The 19737-nt window shown below is 41.7% G+C and overlaps 1 protein-coding gene across 1 annotated transcript in view; it reads left to right on the top strand.

Moving 5' to 3' along the window:
• LOC127234214 (TIR domain-containing adapter molecule 2) overlaps nucleotides 1-19081 on the top strand; it is a 28883-nt gene extending 9802 nt beyond the window's left edge. The window contains exons 4-5 of the mRNA XM_051201052.1: nucleotides 14982-15007; nucleotides 18405-19081. Coding sequence (XP_051057009.1) covers nucleotides 14982-15007; nucleotides 18405-19030 — 652 coding nt within the window. The 3' untranslated portion in view covers nucleotides 19031-19081. The remainder of the gene's footprint in view (nucleotides 1-14981; nucleotides 15008-18404) is intronic.
• Nucleotides 19082-19737: the final 656 nt, after the last annotated feature.

Genomic DNA, 19737 nt, shown 5'->3' with positions numbered 1-19737 from the left:
GACAGTGATACCATCAGTTGCTCTGAGAAGGTTCCTAATTTTTAAGTCAGTTAACTTAGATTGTTTAAAACTTAGTAGCCTTAACAAGAGACAGTCTGCAGGAGGGAACTTACATTGCTACAGACTGGCATATATTGAGTACTCACTCTGGGTGGTGATGAACTGAAACTATTGTGCCCTCTGCAATTGCTATATGAACAATTTCTATTTTGACACAAGGCATTATATATGTGTGTGTGTGTGTGTGTGTGTGTGTATCTTCATGTATATAACTACTACATATTTTATCCACCCCAGTTCTGGTCTCTTGGCCAGTCTGCTGTTCTAAAGTTTTTATTGTAGCATTAGTAGAATCTAACTGTCACACAGGTATATAACAGATATGAAAACATGTGAAGGTCTGTCATCAATATAAATTACCTGCCAAAAGTTTGAAAAATTAAGATAGTCTTACCTCAGGGAACAAAACTATTAAAAACTCAAGGTACTACAGGAAGAAGAATGTACATAGGTCAAAGTTTACCCCCTGAGAAGTTGGACCTTGTTTTCCCACAGTGGATGCCCATAGTCTGTGACCATGCCAGTAACAGATTTCATTTCTTGTTCAGGAATATATGGCGTGGCCCAGCTCTTGTTGATATAAAACTAAAAAACTATATTTTTTAGCATTGTTGAAAATAAAGGCAATATTTCATCTCTTACATGACTTTATCTTGGAGTTTACAAATTTGGGAAGAAAATACAGATAAGTATTTTCCCTGAATAAGTATGTAAGTAAGATGGTTTAATATGCATTTCTCTGATAATGCTAAACTCCTTGACTTTGGCTGTTAGCCATTTTATTTGTTTGATGGTAGGGAAGAGGGGAGGAATGAAGACTACCTAATTTTTAATTATCAGGGGGTGCCATTTTCAGGTGAATGCTTTATAGGCCAAGTCTGTGGGCTTTTTCATTTTTGTTGAGTGTGTCCTTTGCTGTGAAGAAAACATTTTAGTCTGATTTACTTCTACTTGTTTATTTTTGCTTTGACTGCCTGTATTTGTGTACACTAAATGCCTGTTAGGAAAGAAGAAAGGGTTTAGCAACCTCAGCTTCCAACTAACTAAGCCAGGGGAGGAAAAGGCAGAAAAAAACGAACTAGAAAACAAAAACTGTAAAAATCCATCAATAAAAAATGATCTAGTGAAAAGATCATGGTTGTCAAATTTCTAGGCAGGGAAGTGGACCTAAGATAAAGGGAAGTCACATGAGGCCTCCTATACTTCTACTGCTAATACTGCAGCTACTAAAGAGTTAGGAAGAATGTAAACATCTTAAGACAGTAAGCTCAACACTATAAAGGAAATAGAATTTAATTTCTAATTGTAGGGACTTTTTTTTTCAAATACCTCATTAATCCTAATTTCATTCCACAGGATTAATTGAATTAATTTCTTGAGAATCTTGTGGGGCTGGAGACATGACTCAGCGGTTGAAGGCTAGGCTCACAACCAAAATATAAGAGAACCGTGTTATGCCCAGAAAAGAGTTCATTTTGGTAAATTGCTTATACATGGTTCTTGTTGAGTGGAATGCTTTCTAAATGTCTATCAACTCAAGTTGGCTGGTAGTCAAGTCCACCATTCCTGCTGAATTTTTACTTGCTTTTTTTTTTTTTTTTTATTGATGATTGAAAGAAAAAGACTCAAATTGCCTCCTGTAATAGTTGTAGGTTTTTGAATTCCTCTTTTCAGTCTGTCAAGTTTTGCTTCATATATTTTGAAGCTTTCTTATTTGATGCATACATGTTTAGGGCTATTGACTAACTGGCTCCATTATCATGCCATGCCCTTTGTCTCTATGATACTAACAAAATCAATCCAGTGTTGTCTGGCTAGTCTTAGCATGGCGTATTAAAAAAAAACAAAACAAAAAAACTACTGATTTTTAACCAGTTGAGTCATGTATTCAAAGTATGTTTGGTGTTTAATTTTACTTCATTTTAATTACTAGTAAAAATTGCATTTATGGTATACATATCTTTTGTTTCAAAACTCAATTTTATTTGGAAGCTATTTAATAAGATTCTTTTTTGTGTAGCAGCTGTACTTAGAATTTCAGTATTGTTCATTCCTTTGTAAAGGTCTAGACTTCTGCCTGCTGTCATTCTCATTTTTTTTTTTTTTAATCTAAAGTGTTCCTGTAGATATAGTACTAGACCCTGGTATATTCATATTTATCTCATTTATTTTCCTGGGGTTTTTTTTTTTCTGTGAATCTTACGGATATGTTTGTTGATGTTTCCACTGTTTTTATTTGGCTCATGCCCCTTATCACGTACGTACGTTCGTGTGTGTGTGTGTGTGTGTGTGTGTGTGTGTGTGTGTGTTTGCCCATGTGCACATGCACCAGGGGTCACTACTCTGCCAGCATAGCTTAGTGGTCAGCTAGTGATAGGTCAAAGGCTGTGTTCACACACTTCAGTCTTGTAAAACTACTCTGGTGAATATGTGTCTGTGCTGAGAAATGTATCCAAAGCTCAGGCTGTTTAACTCTGACTTCACTCTCTGTTGATTCAGATTTCATCCCTCCATTTTCAGTGGCCTCCCATTCAGCCAGTGATGTACAGAGTTCTTGAACTTTATAGTTCTCTTCTGCATAAACATAGCCTTATGACTGTAGTGTAGTGAGACCTTGAGTTCTCTTGAGTCTCCCTTGTATGTGCAGGTTTCCTTTCTGGCAAGCAGAGAGAGATACTGACTGGAGTTTACTGAGATCTTCAGTGGCTCTCATTTCTAACATCTAGACTCATGTAGCCTTAGGCAAGCCCCATTTATTCCTTTTAAGTTTGTGATTTTTTTTTAAGCACTTATCACTATGTATTGCTATCCAAATCAGGTTAGCTTGGCTTCCAAGAGAATGGGTCCTGATTTTTATTGTCAGCCCATGCTAGTGACCTATAGCAATGAACAGTATTCTGTATGATGGTATCTTCACTGTACCATTACTAGAAGTCTCATTTACTTGCTGAATTTGTTGTTAATCTTACACTAATAAAGTAGCCTATTTCCCAGATACAGGCAAAAGACACAGAAGTCTTGGATGTGAGACTAAGGGCTTTATCTCATCACTCTACCAGCACTGCTTGCACGGGTTCCTCTTGCCCACAGAGTTCTTAGAAGTGATGTAAGAGACAGTGAATGAACCTGCAGTGAGCCTGAGGAACCGCTACCTTCGGAGCAAGCACTAAGCTAGTCTTTATCTGTCTGCCATGGAGTGAAACATTAACATCCTATCTCAAGGTTGCTCACATAAACACTACCTCAAGAAAATAGTGGCCAGGGCCTGGCATTGTTAACAGCTGTCTTGTGATCTTCACTGATACCTCCTTTTTATATCCACTTGCTATTTGTGTTCTCTTATCTCTTCTCTATTAAATATCTCCACCAGTAGTTTACTTTATTGGTCTTTTTCAAGTAATATTTCTTTCAAGTACCTATTTTCTTATTGAGCCTATTTTGTTTATTTTTTCATTAAATTCTGGTTTTATTTATATTTTTGTTCTTTATTTGAATCCATACTCCATTTGTTTTCTGGGTGTGAATGTTTAGATAGTCAATTCTCAAACTTTGTTTTCTTTTTTCTTCTTCTTTTTAGAAATTTAAGTTTATATGTGTGGGTGTGACCAATTTAACATTTCATTCAAGCAACGCATTTATGTATTGTGATGATCAATGCTACATTTGAAGCAATTTAAAAGAGTGGGAAAGTTTATGTCACTTTACCCTGGACGTTAATAACTTTTAGCTCATTAGAGTCCTTGATGTAAGTGTCAAATGGGGAAGTAGATGTGGTTAGATCTGTCAGTAGTTCTGAATACTTGGGAGGAGTGGCAAGTATTTACTGATACAAGGGAAGTTCTGTGGTTGATAGAGTGGTGAACCTTGCACTTACCTGCGTTCAGCACCTTCATCTTACAGCAGGGATACACATGGAGGAAGGTGAAGTTAGTGATGATAGGTGGCATTGCTTTTCCTTTTTGTCTTGCCCTTGATGATCTATCCCTTTCTACTTGTTTACTAAATAGCTTGGCGCAACAAATGATCAGCCTCACAAACAATCACAGACTAGCTGTTACTTTACCTAATGAATTTACAACAAAGACTGAGTAAAACTAAAAGGTGTTTGTTCCTTCATTAGGAGAAAATTGGGGACATGTTGCTACCAAGGCTAATTTTCCATTGAGAACAAAAGCAAGGTTTGCAACATTATCCAAGTTGCTATAATACAGTTTCAAATCACACCTCATGTATTTAAAGATGCAGGCCTTATTGCTGCTTCATTGCAAACAGGTGACTCTGAATTTCTGGAACTGGTTTAGAACCAGAATACCAATCTCGGTGTACAAGTAGTACACGTAAGTGGTTTATATTTTACTATGGGAGAAGAAGAGAAATGGGGAGGGGGGACACTGATTCTAAGAAATTCCAGAGGAAGAGGAGCAAGCAAAGGAAACTGGTAGAGAAGAGGCCTGAGCACAAAGGCCAAGTGGGGCAACATTGGAGAGGACAATGGTCATCTTTGACAATGGCCAGAGACAGATGGAGCATTAAGCAGACAGGGCTGAACATGAGATCAGCCATTGCATGGCGGCAATTTGAGTAGTGACTGTCTATTAGCTCCCAAGGTCAATGGTAGAGCCGGGTGGCTGCTTGGAGAAGAGAGTAACTTGGAGCTTTGTGTGCCTCTGAGAACATACCCAGACTCCCAAGCCCAATTTGCTATTCATGGGCTCCCTGGATTTGGTTAAGTTCTGTTCCTCGGCAGCAAATGAAAATTGTCAGAATTTGCCTGGCAAGGTGACACACACTCTAATCCTGGCACTCGAGAGACAGAGCCTGGATCTCTGAATTGGAGGCCAGTTTGGTCTATGTTAAGTCTCAAACCCTGAGACAAATGGCCGAGGTACCTATTTAACATATCGTTCACGAAACATCCAGGAGGCTCTTCCCTATATAGTCCAAATGTTTTGGTTACTCCCCTTTCTTTTACCTTTTGCTGTGTTGGCTGGTGGTGCACCTGGGTCCCCTTTCTCCCCCCTCCCCCCCCCCCGTCCCTTCTCCTCCCCCTCTCCTCACAGCCCACTCTGGACTCTCCCAGGTGTCTCTGCCTCTTACTATGCTCCTTTTGTCTACAATAAACTTTCTCCTCCACCACATTGGAGCAGTCATGTCCGTTGTATTATTCTTAAATTCCAGGACAGGCAGAGCTATCGTGAGATCCTGTCTCAAAATCACCAGGATGTCAGAATTAAAAGGGCGAGGAGAGAAAATCTAACTGAACTTTTGAGGTATGACCAACCAGCACTGGAACCTGTTCAAGGACTCTGGAAGGTTTGTAGTTTTACTTGATTTAGTTTAGTTGGTTTTGTTGTTGTTGGTCTTGGGCCTTATTTGGACTGCAAGGAACAGACAGAAGCCGAATTCTTTTCCGGGTTTCTCCTAGCCTGGAATTTGGGACTTAATTTAAAAGGAAGAAAACAGAAACCAGGGAGCCAAGCCGGCTTTTGCCTGGGTGGTAGTTCCCCAAGGCATTTCCCCTCCTCCGCCCTTGGCCATCTGCTTCCTCCTGGGGATAGTGCACCCCACCCTGCATTCGCTGGTGGCTCAGTCCGCCCGGGCAGAGCACGACCTCCACCACCCTGAGTGCTCCATGGCCAGCCCAGGTCTTTTACGCTGCAGGCTCAGTGGGCGTGGCGTGCCGAGTTGCAGTGGCTTCACGACAAGATCTCTGGCAGTCACATTCTAACTTTCAGAGCTCTGCGACAAGTCACCTGTCCGATGAGGGCTTGCTCAGTGGAAGAGCCTCGGAGCCTCGTGGCCGCTCAGCGCTGCTTCCCAGGCAAGTTGCCGGCGACAGGGAGCGGGCTGGTTGGGGAGTAGCATGCAGCCGGTTGTCGGTCCGCATTGTCTGCGGGGCAGGCCCGGTGCCTCCCTCCTCGGACTGCCTCTTTCTGAAGGGAAAACCCGCGCATTTGTTTGCTAGTCATATGTTTCATCTTGACTAGGAAAAATTTTTTAAGACATGTAGTCGAAGCTAGCCTCCATCCCTCTGTAGTCCAGGCTGGCATCAAATTCCAATCCTATCCCTTTGGAGTGCTGGGAACATAATTTTGAAAGACACCCGGAACCAATGACCCAGCATCTTAAGTGACTTTTAAGAGCTCTTTTGCAGCTTCAGCCAGCCATGTGGAAAGTTTTGTGGGTGGTTCTCCACCCACCCACCCCGGCTTTTCCAGAGCTAATTTGAATGGAAGTCATTTGGGCTGGCAGCTGTGAGCTGTTTCAGTATTGCGTTAGTTAGGACCACTCAAGTTTTCTAGGACAGTAAACTTTTTTTTAAAGATTTAAAAAAAAAAAAAAAAACTTTTCTTATTTTACATATCGATCCCAGCTCCCTCTCCCTCCCTCCTTCTCTTCCTCACTCCCTCTCTTCCACCCTCCCATGCCTCCTGACGACCCTCCCCTCCCACCTCCCCACCCCCACTTCACATGTAGGGTGATGCCTTCCAGGAGGGGTCATCTAAATCTGTCAAGTCATATGGAGTAGGGACTAGGCCCTCCCTCCTGCCTCTAGGTTAAGGGAGTATCCCTCCACGGGGAAGGTGCTCCCTGCGTCCTTTTGTGCACCAGGGATACATCCTGGTTCCACTATCAGAGGTCTCTTAGACTGCCCTGGCCTTCTAAGGACAGTAAACTTTTAAAAATTATTTTAAAATATGATCCTTACCTAACGTTTTAGTAGTGTGATGGACAGAATTGAAGTTAACTCCATTGTATATCATTTATATCAGGAAATGGATGAACACGTATAGAATCTTGAGTTATATTTGAGGCAAAGTCAGTGCTACTTTGTGGAACATTTCTATTGCACAATCACATCTCATGTGCTTCTCGTTTGGTGGGTTTCTTTAAGTCATCAGTTTAACAAACGTGCAATATTGAATCCCACCTTTGAATAAGGCCCCCTCCAGGCCAAATGTCCCCATACCATACCTTGGCTCCCTTTATTAAATAGCCTCTTTGAAAGGCTTGCCTCTGGGCCTCCTTTCCTTCTTCTCCCATTCTTTCTCTCCCCCTCCCTTCCCCCTTGATGGCTCTGGGTGACATCAGGGACAGTCTTGTGAAATCTGGTGTCTGTGCACAGTTCTCAATTCTCATCTTTCCTGACCAGGCGGTAGCCATTGTCATAGATGTGCTCCTCTTAGTAGTCCCGTCAATCCAGTGGGTTCCTGAAAACCATAGAAAACTAAGGGTTTCTTCACACATATACCTACAGGATTGGCTTAATTTATCATTTAGGCAGAGTAAGAAATTAGTAACTGATAAAATAGAACCATGGTAACAGTATACTGTAACAAAATTGCCCAAATAAGGGTTACCTGGATACACACCCTGTACTACTCTCTGACAGTTATCTGATAATCTACATAGTGACTGCCAGGCAAGGAGCATATACAGTGTGAATATTCTAGATAATGACTGCCAGGCAAGGAGCATATACAGTGTGCATATGCCAGAGAGAAGGATGACTCAGGTCCAGGTGGGACACTGCTCAGAATAGCAAGAAATTAAAAATAATAATTACACATTTCTGGATTTTTCCCATTTAATACTTTTGGATTGTTGCTAAACCCCTGAAACTGAAGAAAAGCAACCCTAAGTAAGCAGAGGCTGCTATATCCTGTGAAACTGGTATCCATAAAGCACCTGTAGATTCAACTAATGTTAGAACTGTACAGCCACCTTCCTTTTGAGTAGCGTTCAGACACTATCTTGCCTTGAAATTAATTCTTTTTCTTAAAACAAATCATCTTTTTTGTTTGGATATTTATTTTTTTATACAGGTTTTCATTTTGTCTTCTAAATATAGAAAATTAAAGAAAAGAGCTGGATATGGTACCACTAATCCTAGAACTTTGAAATGTGCCAAAAAGAATAGGCAATAATTCGGCAGGGGGTAGGGAGGAAGCCTAAAACACAGGATTTCCCAAGTTAAAAATACAGATACCTAGATGAAAATGGATGAAAATCAATTTTCCGTTTCTGGTTGTTGTTTGTTTGTTTGTTTGTTTTACTCTGATACAGGCGTTTTTTAAAAAATAATTCATTTAACTTTGTTTTATGTGCATTGGTATGAAGGTGTCAGATTCCCTGGAACTGGAGTTACAGTCAGTTGTGAGCCGCCATATAGGTGCTGGGAATTGAACCAGGGTCCTCTAGAAGAGCATCCATGCTCTTAACCTCTGAGCCATCTCTCCAGTTCCAAACAGAGGCATTATTAATAGATTTACTTATTCATTTATTATGTATACAGTGTTCTGCTTGCATGTATGCCTGTACACCAGAAGAGGGCACCAGATCTCATTCCAGATGGTTTGAGTCACCATGTGGTTTCTGGGAATTAAACTCAGAATCTCTGAAAGAGTAGCTTAACCTCTGAGCCGTCTCTCCAGTCCCAACTTTCTTCTTTTTCACTCAGAGTCCCAGGCCCATGGGCTGCTTAACCCATTCAGATGGTTCTTCCCCCTTCAGTTATGCCTCTCTGGAAACACCCAAAAATGTGTTTCCTAAGTGAACCCAAAGCCAGTCAAGTTGACAGTGAACATTAGTTACCATAATCTCTAATAGAATATTGGACAGCCAGTGTACAAGATCGCTGTAATAGGGAAATACACTCACATTACTCATACTGCAAACATACAGTAAAAATGTCTTCATAGGTCTTGCTATAGGAAACACTAAGCCAGTTGGATGAGTAAAAAGGGACCCATGGGGACCCAAAGGCAGAAACACTGAAGGACTGAAGGAAAAAGGCTTGAGATGAGGATGGAGCAGAAGGAGCAATCTAGGACATTATTTGTCAAATTAAAAGGTTTGGATTTAGCCGGGCAGTGGTGGCATGCCCCTTTAATCCCAACACTCAGGAGGTAGAGACAGGGAGATCTCTGTGAGTTCCAGGACAACCAGGGACACACAGAGAAACCCTGTCTCAAAACCAAAAGAATTCTAAATACAATGGGCCATTCCAGGGTTGCAGATGGGAATCCTGATCAGTCTGCCTGGTATATTTAGGAAGATCCATCTGGCAGCTGCTGAAGAATGAACTACATATTAGGAGAGGGTGAAATGAAAACATATTAAAAGGGAGATGTTGTCCAAAATAAAAATAAGGTACAGCAAGTGTAATGATTTCAGAGGTATTTCGAGGTTGAAGAGTCAGGATTTGCTGATAGAGAGGCAAAGTGGAGTAATATTTTATCACAGCAACAGAAATGAAGCTAGAACAGATGGTATCAGGGGTTGCCAATAGTTGGATGCTCTATCTTTGAAAACTAGCCAAATAGGGACAGATGTGTGGAGAAAAGAGATGAGGTCCTGGAGGGCTACTATATTATTCAAATAAAATGGTTTTCCCCTTAAAGGTACAGGTTATTATCTGGAGATCTTTAAGCAATTTAAAAACAGCATCAGTTTCCATTGCAGAAAAATCTTTCTAAAAGTAACCCAAAAGGGAAGAGATGTGGAGGCAACGAGACCAGCTGAATCATGGGATTTATAAACATCTAAGGAGGAACGCTAGTCTTTACCTCATATAGACACAAGACCATGGAAAGGACAGCAAAGTTTTGAAAGAGTTTAGGAGACATATTTGCAGGAATTAAAGATTGGGAGAAGCTATGGGGAGAATAGGGGTGTGTGGGGGTGGTTTCCAAGGTTTTGTCTTGGTAAGTAGATAGTAGATCACTATCATCAACAGAGAAGCAGAGTGTCTGAGGTAGAACAGATGAAAGAGGAAAAACTGGTAAGTGTATCCATTAGTCCATCCACCCATCTATTTTACACATATTAACAGCATATTATGGGCCAGAGATTATTGACTTGACCTAGTAAGAACAGTAGTGGTCAGCTGTTTCAAAAGATGCTATGGTCCCTGTCACTGGTGTTTATTTTTGTGATCTTGCAATATATATACACATATACACACAATATATACACAACACACACACACACACACACACATATTTGTAAAAGCCAGAAATCAACTTAATGGAGTTGTCCCTTAGGATGGTTACCCACCTCAGCATTTGAGGCAGGGTCTCTTACACTGGAACTAGCCAATTCAGCTTGGCCGGCTAGCAAGCCCCAGAAGACCCAGCACTGGAAAATCAGAGTGGTAGGAACTTGAAATAGCAAGCAGGAAACGAAAGTGGTGGAGAATACTGGGTTTACTTCCTCCTTTTTATGCAGTCCCACATCCCATCCCAATTCAGGGAATGTAGCTAATCAGCTATTCACAATACACAGGCCTTCCCACCACAGTTGAATAATCCCTCACAGGCATGGCCAGACTAAACTAGATAATTCCTGATGGCTATGCTGGGGTGCTTGGCTTCTAAATTATTCCAGATCCTAGTTGACAACATTAACCTTGTGATTTCACCTTGTCAACTTCACATGAACACACATTGTTTTTAAGCCATAACCTTTCACTCTTTGTCTCTGTAGGCTCACAACTGTTAACAAACAATGGCTTAACATCCATTGTCCAACATCAAAAGATTTCAGAGTCGTTAACAGTCCCTATACTTTGAAAGTCAAAATTCTCTTAATTGTGAGTTCAGATAAAACTTTAAAACCAAATTTCATACTTCTAACACATAATGGTATAAAGTCAACCTTTTTAAGATTTATTTTATCTTTAATCTTGTGTATGTGTGTGTGTGTGGAGGGGTGTGCTCACGCCTACAGGTGCTCTTAGAGGCCAAACATGTCAGAGCCCCTGGAGCTGGCCACATGTTGTGAGCCACATGACTTGCATGCTGGGAACTGAACCTAGGTCCTCCATCAAGAATAGTATGCTATAACATACTTTTCTAGCTATAACAGTATGCTCATAACCCCTGAGCCATCTCTCCAGCCCTCTCAAAGTTAGCATTCTTATTCCAAAAGAGAGAAACTGAGCACAGCAAAGAATACCCAGATAAAAATCAAACCAAAATCCAGGAGGGTAAACGCCAAGTCCTACAGCTCAGTGTCCAGTATAGAGGTGGTGGTCGTACTGTCACAATTTAGTTGGCCAGGCTCTAAAAGTCTTGGGTAGCCTAACTCCTCCAGCTTTGCCACCTGTAGCACACAGCCTCCTCGCTCTTGAGCCCCCTCTACTCCATACCCATAGATTTCCATGGCAGACAGCTCACAGTTTTGCCATCACCAACATCCTGGGATCTCCATTGAATGCTAGATTTGATCTTTACAGTTTCACACAAAGGTCTCAACACTTCTTGCAAGGACTCTAATCCTGCCACATATTTGCCTGTCCCTCAGCTGCTGTCTGAAACTCTGGATCAGGACTCTATGATCCCTCAACTTTACATCTTTCATGCCTCCAAAAACCAGTACCACTGGGATGTTCTGCTGACAGTCTGAGAAGTAGCCTGTCCACATTGGACTACACTTTTTGTGTGTGGATATTTGCACTTGAGTATAGGAGCCCATAGCAGCCAGAAGAGGGTATTGGATCTGTTGGAGCTGAAGTTATAGGCAGTTGTGAGCACCCAACATGGATGTTGGGATCTGAACCCTATACCAGACATTTTCTTTTGGGTTACCAACCAGCTCCCAAATCATGACATAGAGACTTATCATTAGTTATGAATGCTTGGCCTATCTTAGACTTGTTTCTGGCTACTTCTTTTAAATTAACCTGTTTCTCTTTATCTGCCTTTTGCCTTCAGACTTTTTACCTTCTTTTTGTATGACCTACTCTGTGTCTGCTGGCTGTTGGCTGCCTGGCTGGCCCTTGGTATCTCCTCTTTCTCCCTCGTTCTCTTCATTCTTCTCTCCTCTCTTCTTCTTGAGCCTAGATTTCTCCTATTTTTCTGTCTGCCTGCCAGCCCTGCCTATCCTTTCTCTGCCTACCTATTGGCCAGTCAGCTCTTTATTAGACCCATCAGGCACCTTAGGCAGACAAGGTGAAACAAATGCAACACATCTTTACATAGTTAAACAAATACCACATAAACAAATGTAACACATCCTTACATCATTAAGTAAATGCAGCATAAACAAGTACAGCACACCTTTACACAATTAAAGTAACATTCCACAGCATAAACAAATGTAACACACCTTTACATAGTTATGTATTCCACAACAGAACCCGACTCCTCAACAAGTCCAGTATGCGTGCTTAATTACTAAGCCATCTCTTACCTCTGGCCCCTCCCCACCCCCATCCCACATGTGTGGACTTTAACCCTATAAATTTCTAGTGCAAAATGATCCTGAAGTAGCTGGGCCTCTGATTCCTGAATGTCTCTGAGAACCGTGTGTTCCTGGTCCTTGCTCCCTGCTGCAGGTGGCCCTCCTGAGTGCATTCCTACCACCTGGCACCCTGCATAAAACAAAAGTGCAGTGGTTCCTAACTGTCTGTCTGTCCATCCTGGCTTCACATCCTTCAAACCCAGCAAGTCTTGGGTGTAGAATAACTTTCCAGCAAAACCTGTAAATAGCAATAAAGCATTTATTTATTTATTTATTTATAGCAAAACGTTAGTTGGACAAGAAGCCAATTTACACATTTCTGCCACAAGATGGTGCTATTCAGATATGAAAGGTAAAAAAGGTTCTCCAACTCAAGTCATACTAGGATTTTAAATGTGTTAAATTTCAAAGGTACTTATTTAAATATATAATCTTTTCCTATGATAAGCACACATGCTCAAAGTTTAATGTTTATATGTATTCTATCAGATTATTGTTGATTATTATTTTACTCACTATTTAAGAGCACCTAACCAGGTGGTCAAAATGTTTTAAAAAGATGAACATTAACTTTTAACCTAATGACAGGAAACTCAGGTGAGCACTCCGTCAGCTGAGCTACATCTCCAGCCTTCCAAGGAAGACTGTATTAGGATTCCTTCTGGAGCAACTGGACTAATACCAGGTAAGTGGAGGCCGGGAGAATGATGAATTTCACAGATTGGCTTGCAGGACAGAGAGGGCTAAGTAAGGCAAACCAGACTGAGGATTGAGAGGGTGTCTTCCCGGGGCTGGGGATGAATCTCGGAGGTAAAGTGGTCCCCTAGCAAGTCTTAGGTGCTGGGTTCAGTCTCAAGTTTGGAAAAACAACAATAATAACAACAACAGTAAGTTGATAAACTCTTGCGTCTCAAGTCTTTATTGACTTCTGTAGGCAGAATCCATCCTCTGGACATCCAACTGATAGGGTATGACCCAGCTACATTATGAAGGCTAATCCCATTCACTCCAAATTTACTGACTTAAATGTTAAACACCTTCATAGACTGGCATTGGCCAAACCCCTGGCTACCAAGGCCTAGGGAGCCAACATCTGAAATTGCCCATCACAGAGAGCTGAATCTGGAGACTAAGCTTTGCAAGAAGGGGATGTGCACACCGATGCTTCCATGTTTAGTCAATAGCAGGACTAGATGCTTGCAGCTGGAACACCCCTGAGGTGTTCTGGGAAATTTCTGCAGAAAGAGCAGCTCTGCAGCTGTGACCTGCTCTCCTTCCTACCACAGACATCTTCAGGGAAAGGAGTGAGCCTGGGGCTCACTGGCTGTGAGGCTGCACAGGGATAATAACATGCAGATATGGTATTTCTCCCCAACAGGCACAACCTGTTACATTTCAAAATGAGATCTGAGGCAATTTGCAGAAAGGTCTCCTCCATTCCTATAAGAGACCTTCAGAGGTTCACCAGTCCCCCCCATATCATACACACGCACGCGCACACACACACACACACACACACACACACACACACACACACACACACCTGTGTCTATACTATTACTTCTGCTTGTCTCTGCCCGTCACTTCATGCATGAATAAATTTTTCTTTTAATACTTGCTCTTTTCTACTGATAGACATCTTTGTAAATGATCCTCTCTAGGTATCCTTCCCCTCTACCAGACTTTCTTCATTTTTCTACCTTTTTCCTTTGTGACAAAACTTTTCCAAATGGTTTTCTAGGGCTGGGAAGGTAACTCAGTCAATACAGTGCTTGCAGGAGGACCTGGGCTTGATTTTCAGAACTCATGTGAAGAAGAAAGAGGGGGAGGGAGGAGGAGAAGAAGAAGAAGAAAGTTTTATCCCAGCAAACTCAGATCTCTGGAACTTGCTGGCCAGCTAGCAATAGTTAAGCTCCAACTCCCTGTCTCAAAAATGAGACACATGGGCTTTCTTTCTATATTGGTTTATTCCGGCTTCTTTTTGAACTCTATCTAAGTGGTATTTTCCATCGTTCCCCCTGTGCCATGACTATGTTCACCTCATGGTACTTCTCTCTGCTCTGTGTTTCTCCGTGCTCATCCCCCTGGGCTGATCACAAGCACTTGAAAGCAGTTATACACTCCCTTGAACTGGCTCTTCCCTTGACATCTGGGGCAGCAGTATCCACATTATTCCCCATCACTCAGACTCCTTGGTTGACCTTCTTAATGTTGGAGTGCCTAGGAGCTAAGCCCCGGGGCACTTCCTTTTCCTATCTATACTCTTATCTTTGATGATCGCAAAAGGCCTTTAGGTTTTAAAAAACAATATGTATGAAGATAGATGACAAATATGTATTGCCAGGGTTAACCTCTTTCCCAAAGGCAAAGTATCCGGCATCAATTCCTTTCAGTCCTGTTTGCAAAACATGTCACCAATCCAGCCACTTGCCTTGCAGTCACTTTGTCTCAAGCCACCATTATTTTCTGCGAAGTTTCTACAACGGACTCTAGTGATCCTGCATCTGCAGTTGCTCTCTTCATTCTGTTCTAGTGCAAGCACTGAGTGATCCTGTGAAATCAGTTAGATCAAACTGCCTTCTCTCTGCCTTCTTTTGCTATCTGCTCTTGCCCAGGGGATGGCTCAGTTCATGTTCTACCTGTACCCTCACCTCCCATCACTTCCCAGATGCAAGGCATTCAATAGCCTCAGGACCTGTATGTCTGCTGCTCTCTACCCAGAAGGCTCTCCTTCCAGGTTTCTGCATGGATACTTCTTGTCCTCATTAGTCTTTATTCTAGTCTTTATTCCCTCAACAGACTCACTTAAACACAAAAAATGTCTATTCATCATTCTGCTCTATTTCTCCACATGTGTGTATGCATATGTGTAATCAAGTAAAAAAAAATTTAAATGACATGAAATTTAAAAAAAAACAAACAAAAGGATAAGATCTGACATGACACGAGACAAAGAACCTATAAAGATGCCATTGAGTTTGTTTTCTGTTGGCCATTACTGCTCGGCATGCAGACTACCGTTAAGAATAGTGTGTTTCCCCAGTGAGACTCCCTTGGAGGAACTAAACTTTAATTCTCACATTGCTATCAATCGGAGATAGCTTCCGTGTTAGGGATGCAGCCATGTGCCCTCTTCTTTCAGCTCTAGATTCTATGTTACAGATCCGTCTGAGTTCACATGTGTGTTGGTCATTGATTTGAGGGCCTTGTTTTCCATTGTCCTCCATCCTCTCTGTCACTTCCACTCTTTCCAGGTCCTCTTTCTGCCTCCTCTCTCCATAGAGTCCCTGAGTCCTGCAGGGAGGGATTTGGCAGAGACATCCTATTTAAGGACGGTGTTCTAAGGTCTCTCACTCTCTGTACGGTGTCTGGTTGTGAGGTCTCTGTTTTTGTTCCCATTTGCTGTAGAAGGAATCTTCTTTGATAGAGACTGAACAAGGCTCTAATCCATCGGTTCTCAATCTGTGGGATGGGACCCCACACACTTTGAGGGGTCAAATGACCCTATCACAGGGGTTACCTAAGACTATCTGCAGGCCATATATTTACATGATGATTCATAATAGCAAAACTATAGTTATGAAGTATAATGAAAATAACTTTATTGTTGGTGGTCACCAAAAGTTGAGAACCACTGATCTAATCTATTCGCATTGCTGAGTGTCATTAGGAGTCATTTTATTGTTATACTTTATTTATTTATTTGTTTATTTATTTATTTATTTATAGAACAGTAGTATTTGGTTTTGCCCTAGGTCCCCGGGCTATCTGGTCTCAGGTTCATGGTCACCCAAGCAGTGTTTTGTATGGGTTCTGTCTTATGGGATAAACCTTAAGGCAAATCAAGCTTTGTGCCACTGTTGCACTAGCCTATCTTGCAGGCAGGACACCATTAAAGATCAACCTATTAGTGTCTGGCTTGGTGTTTACATTTCTCCTTTGGTAGCCCAGGTGCAGTGAGTTGTATAGGTGTTGCCTTTAGCAATGGTGAGTTACCATCCATTTGTCTTGGCAATAGCCTGGTCTCTTTTGGGGGTTTCCATGAGACCCCTTTGGCCAAAAATTCAATTAGATGCAACCCAATCCTGGGACTTGAAGCTTCATTTGGTGATGAGATGGTCAGTTGGAGCTGTCTTCATCATTATTTGGTTATTTCATTTAGCTCCCCTTCATTCATATATATATATATATATATATATATATATATATATATATATATATAAAACAGCTTCTGCTGTATTAGATTTCCATATTGTTTCTCAAATGGCCATTAATTTTAGGTGTCTGTCCCTTGTTCTCCCCCTCATAATCCCTCTACCCTCTCCTTCCCCTCTTGATCCTCCTGTTCCAGTCCCCCTGCTATCCATCCATCCATAAATACTTAATTTCCCTTTTCTGGGGATATCTATCTGCACCCACTTACTCTATACCTAACTTCTGTGATTCTATGGATTGTAGCTTGGTTACCATTGACTTAATGTCTAATATTCCCATATAAGTGAATACTTATTATATCTGCCTTCTAGGTCTGGGTTACCTTACTCAGGATAACTTTTTCTAGTTCATTTTCCTGCATTTTTTTTTTTTAATGGCTGAGTCCCATTGTATTAATGTACCACATTTTCTTAATCCACTCATCTGCTGAGTGACATGTCAGTTCTTTCTGAACTCTGGCTATTAAGAATAAAGCAGCCATGGACATGGTTGAGCAAGTGTTGCTATGGTGGGATGAAGTCTCCTCTGGGAATATGCCCAAGAGAATCGCTGTCTTTTTATAAGATGTGAAGTAAACACAGACATACGTGGTGAGCAGTGACCTCATGAGACCCTCACCAGTAACAAAAGGCAGCAGTGATTCCTAGCCAGAGACGAATGGAAAATCAATTAGGTTTTATTATTTTCAATGTATGTGGGCTACATTTTAGAGCGGCACTTTAGACTACCTCTTGGTCACCCAGCACCTTGGAGCCAGACTTAAAGTACAAATACCACAAGTGACAAGCAGTGGTCATTACTGCCTTCGCTGTCCAGAGGAAGCAGAAAGGGATTTTAGCCTGTGTAGACATTAGAATGAGATTGCAGATTTCCTACCACCACCACTTCTTCTAAATCTGAATTATGTGGAATTTTGTCATTGTATTATTTAGGTCATTGTGGATGTGACTGTGCTATAAACAGAGAAAGTTAACCAATAAAGAGAAAGACAGACCCAAGGATGTGTGCAAGCTGGAAAAAGGCATAGGTTCAAAAGTCTAGTTTATTTTTTAATCTGGTCTTTGAGCATAAATAATAAATAATATATCCCATAGCTTATATTTCAAAATATGAAAGTAATATTCATCTATTCGAAATTATCTTTTGATAAAAGAATTCCCCTTGAAGTTAACATTGCCAACACCTTCTGAAGTTATTTCAATTCCATTCATGTGGATGACTTTTCTTTCACAGCTGGTTTAATTCTTCTAATTCCAGAATTGCAGATCACCAAAAGAATGAATGGAAATTATATCATCCTAGGTTGGCCTTACTGGAAAAAGCTGCAGATCTTAGTCCCTAGACTTTGATCCAAACTGAGACGTTAACTTTACTCAGGTGAATGTCCTCTAAGATTCCGAAGACTATCTGGAAAAAGATGTCTTTTATCCTAATTTCTTCCCCCACCATAGCAATGCCCTGAATCCTGAACACTGACCTTTCAGATCTTTTGGTGCTGACTCTGTAGAGCAACTGTCAGTCATCTTTGGGATGTTTGCATCATTTGTATCTGTGTTTGCTACCAAAAAGGTTCTCTTGTCTCTGGCAGCCCTAGTGTAACTCAGAAAAGCCTGATAGTTTGATTTCTTGATTGGCTGCCATTTCTTTCTTAGGCCCATATGTCACAGTGCATTTTATTTTTTCAGTTTGAGCTAGGTTTTTAGTGCTTTGATTAAGCATATAATATTCTGCTTTGTTACCTCCTTTTTAGATTGAGAAGAAATGTGAGACTCAAATAAACCTCCCTCTTCTGCCCCGTAAGTCCGCCATGGGTGCTGGGAAGTCTAAACTAGATAACTGCCCTCTTTCTTGGCATAGAAGACGCAGTGAGGATGCAGATCAAGACTGCCATGAGTCGGAGGCCAAGAACTCTAAGGATTTGTCCTTGCATGGTCTTGTGGAGCATAGCAATAGAACAGAGCAGCGGATGGAAGAGCAGTGGGGAGCGGAGGCGAAGGGAGAGCTGCCTGAGGAGGAAGCCGAAGAAGAAGTCTTCCTCAAATTTGTGATACTGCATGCACAAGACGACATAGATGAGGCCCTCAGAGTCCAGAATCTACTACAGAATGACTTCGGTATCAGGCCTGGGATGATTTTCGCCGAGATGCCGTGTGGCAGGCTGCATTTGCAGAATCTAGATGATGCTGTAAATGGGTCTGCATGGACAATCTTGTTACTGACTGAAAACTTCCTAAGAGACACCTGGTGTAACTTTCAGTTCTACACCTCCCTGATGAATTCTGTCAACCGGCAGCACAAGTACAACTCCGTCATACCCATGCGGCCCCTGAACAGCCCTCTCCCTCGGGAAAGGACTCCCTTGGCGCTACAGACTATCAATGCCTTAGAAGAAGAAAGCCGAGGCTTTTCTACACAAGTGGAGAGAATTTTCCAGGAGTCTGTGTATGAAAGGCAACAGGCTATATGGAAAGAGGCACGGAATGTGATGCGTGCACAGTTTGTTGCCTGAGATGAAACATACACCCAGCTGCCTCCTGTTTTGTAAACAAAATGATTCATCGTCGTTTGAGAAAGCAGCGTCTAAGAAATGCTTCTATATGAGTGAGTCGGCTTTCAAGAAACCTGTGGAGCACAAGAAAGGTACATTTCTGCCGTCCTAGGATTGTGGTGCTTTCTGATGATAAACTCAAGATGGTCAGTTTCTAGCACTTTTTTTAAAAAAATGGTGTGCATAATTTGCATAGTTCATGAATATTCTTTTTTTTTTTTTTTTTTTTTTTTTTTTTTGAGACAGTGTTTCTCTGTATTGCTTTGGAGCCTGTCCTGGCTCCAGCCTGTAGACCAGGCTGGCCTCGGACTCACAGAGATCCTCCTGCCTCTGCCTCCCAAGTGCTGGGACTAATGGCGTGCACCCCCCCCCATATTAAAAAATCTTCAAAAGACATGAAGAACACACCTCTGGCTGTGAGAGGTCTGACCACCTTTTTTCCTACTTCTCTCGTGAATGTTACCACAGAGCATCCTGGTGCTGCCAGCCAGAAGCATGGATGGCCAGATTGGGACTTGTGCAGTGTGGATGCACACAAGTAGGAGGTCAGACATAGACATCAGAATGGTCAGGCTTTTGAAAACGATCCAGCCACATGTGGTTTTGTTTCAGCTGGAGTTTGGAACCAGTTCTTGCCACGAATTATCAATCCTTTTGAGAGCGTGGAG

This window comes from Phodopus roborovskii, unplaced genomic scaffold (genome assembly GCF_943737965.1).
Source record: "Phodopus roborovskii unplaced genomic scaffold, PHOROB, whole genome shotgun sequence".
Taxonomy (NCBI): Eukaryota; Metazoa; Chordata; class Mammalia; order Rodentia; family Cricetidae; genus Phodopus; species Phodopus roborovskii.
This window is presented reverse-complemented; position numbering and strand designations above follow the sequence as displayed.